This window comes from Cebus imitator, unplaced genomic scaffold (genome assembly GCF_001604975.1).
Source record: "Cebus imitator isolate Cc_AM_T3 unplaced genomic scaffold, Cebus_imitator-1.0 Scaffold79, whole genome shotgun sequence".
NCBI lineage: Eukaryota > Metazoa > Chordata > Mammalia > Primates > Cebidae > Cebus > Cebus imitator.
In genome coordinates, this window is record NW_016107394.1 from 2,256,247 (window position 1) to 2,258,893 (window position 2,647).

The 2,647-nt window shown below is 46.0% G+C and overlaps 1 protein-coding gene across 2 annotated transcripts in view; it reads right to left on the reverse strand.

Annotated features, from left to right (window-relative positions):
• The window catches only part of CLPB (caseinolytic mitochondrial matrix peptidase chaperone subunit B), a 148,307-nt gene that overhangs the window by 84,063 nt on the left and 61,597 nt on the right, over positions 1 to 2,647 (reverse strand). The window contains exon 5 of one of the 2 annotated variants that reach the window (XM_017532932.2): positions 1,735 to 1,824. The exons of the other annotated variant lie outside the window; for it this stretch is intronic. Within the exon in view, the coding sequence (XP_017388421.1) occupies positions 1,735 to 1,824 (90 nt within the window). The remainder of the gene's footprint in view (positions 1 to 1,734; positions 1,825 to 2,647) is intronic. 2 annotated transcript variants of the gene reach the window in all.

Genomic DNA, 2,647 nt, shown 5'->3' on the forward strand with positions numbered 1-2,647 from the left:
GCAGTAAGGGGAGATCACGCCACTGCACTCCAGCTTGGTGAAAGAGTGAGACCCCATCTCAAAAAAAAAAAAAGAAAAGAAAAAGAAAAAGAAAAATGTTGGCAGGGTGTGGTGGCTCACAACTAATCCTAGCACTTTGGGAGGCTAAGGCAGGTGGATTGCCTGAGCTCAGGAGTTCAAGACCAGCCTGGGCAACGTAGTTAAACCCTGTCTCTACTAAAATACAAAAAATGTGCCAGGCATGGTGGCATGTGCCTGTAATCCCAACTACTCAGAAGGGTGAGGCATGGGAATTGCCTGAGCCCAGAAGGCAGAGGTTGCAGTGAGGTGAGATCGTGCCACTGTATTCTAGCCTGGGCGACAGAGCAAGACTGTGCCTTGGGAAAAAAAAAAATTTTTTTATAGAGACGGGGGTCTCACAATGTTGCCCAGGCTGGTCTTGAACTCCTGGGCTCAAGCAATCCTCCTGCTTCAGCCTCCCAAAGTCTTGGGATTATAGGCATGAGCCACTATGCTTGACCACTCTGTATGTTTTGAATATAGTATACCCCTTCTCTACTCACACTCAATTGCACCCACCTGTCAATCCTCCATACAGCTGTCCAAAATCTTTCTATATTTTGAGGCTCAAATGTCATTTATTTCCTGGACCTCTTCAGCCAGAGATTCTCTTCTCTGAGCTCTGACAGTCCTTGTTATCTGTACCTCTTACTGGACCCTTTGTCAAATATCGTCTTGGTAATGCCTTCTGTCTTTATTATTAATAATTACTGTTCTTGCAAGCATCTTACATTTGCACAATGCCTTGTATCTTCTCAAGCGCTTTCATAAGTACTCCAATTTGGGCCTTATAATAAGCCTATGGTGCAGGAAATACTATTCTCTACAAACGAGAAAATCCAAGCTCAGAGAGAGAAAAAGAATTGCCAAAGTCACACAGTTAGATAATGGCTAAGCCATTCCTTTGACTATAATTAATATTTGGCTCTTTGAGGATAACAGTTTGCTACCAGAGAAAAACATCTGGAAGGCTGTGTCAAAGACTGATGTTCCATAAGAGTATAATGAGGAGGAGGATGTAGAAACAGAGGTTTACATTCACAGAATTTCTTCTACGTTCCAGATTTTAGATTAGGGATAATATACCACCTCTAACTCTCCCAATAACCTTTATTTTACAAATAAGGAGACAGAGCCTCTGAGAGGTATAGAAAATTGTTCCAGGTGTCACAGCCATTAATTGTTCTGTACATGTATAATACCATGGGGCTTAAACACACAGCCTCTCCAGGGGAGTGAAGCTTAAAGTGGCAAAATAAGATCTCTTGTAGGGAGGTGAAGGCCTAGATGAGTTTTCTAAGCAGTTCAAGCATAAGACTACAACTAATACCTGTAGTCTAGATCATGCTCCCCAAAGGGTAGGAGCCTATTAGAAATGCAAAACCTCGGGTCCCACCCCACACCTACTCAATCAGAATCTCTGAGGGTAGGGTCTAGGGATGAGTGTTTTAACAAGCTTTCTAGGAGATTCTTATTTCCTTAGCCTTATTATTGTCATCTGAGTTTGTGCTCTCCAAGGGCATACATGCTCCCCTCTGCTATGCTTGGGTTAGTCTGGGTGCATTGTAGGTGCTGGATAGTCAACGTATACTGAGTAGAAGAGATAGTCAGGTGAGACCATCCGTGGCATGTCCTGGGGAGGGGGAGAAATATTATACAGAGCAGTTCCATTACCGCCAGCGGGGAGTCCTAGCCACTTCCTGAACTCCAAGGCACTTGTCCACTGGTTTGTGATGCGCCAGCTTGCACCGTCCTGTCCCCCATCTGAAGACACAGAGATGGGGAGGTCAGCTGGAGCAGGCCAGGCCCTGCAGGCCCTGGAGCTGTGGGATGGGGGCGCTCAGGCTGGTGGGGTTGGTCCAAGCCCCTCTACCCTCAGAAGGGCCCTATGCCAACCCAGCTTCTGCACGACTCATCTTTATTCAGCTGCCACTTGGAGCTGAGAAGAGAAGCTGATTTATAGCCTGCTGGCTGCATTTCTGCTGTGTTTTATTGTTTTAATTGTACATATAAGAGGCACTCAAAATGCTTGCTTGCCTTTCTGACAGCCCCAGACACCCAATGTTTATAACAGTTACTTAGAAGCAGCCAGCGGCATCCCCGGCTGGGCGACTTGTTTACTGTTACCACTAATTTATTACCTCCTCCATCTGAGGATTAGGGCCCACCACCCATCAGCCAGCCACAAGTGGAACACTCCTGGAGTGGGCATGTGTAGGGCTCAAGGCACTGAATGGAATGTGGTTGAGATCAGGGAATGAGTTGGCAGAGGAACAGCTATGACCCTCATACTTCTCTCCACATGTATTCCATCTCATTCTAAGCTGTGCCCTCTGCTTTTTTTTTTCATTTTTCCTGTCTTCTTCATCCTCCAAAGCCCAACTCCAAATCCCACTTGTTTTAAGAACATTATAGCTGTGCGCAGTGGCTCACGCCTGTAATCCAGCACTTTGGGAGGCCGAGGCAGGTGGATCTCCTGAGGTCTAGAGTTCAAGACCAGCCTGCCTAATATGGTTAAACACCATCTCTACTAAAAACACAAAAAATTAGCCAGGCATGGTGGCAGGTGCCTATAATCCCAGCTACT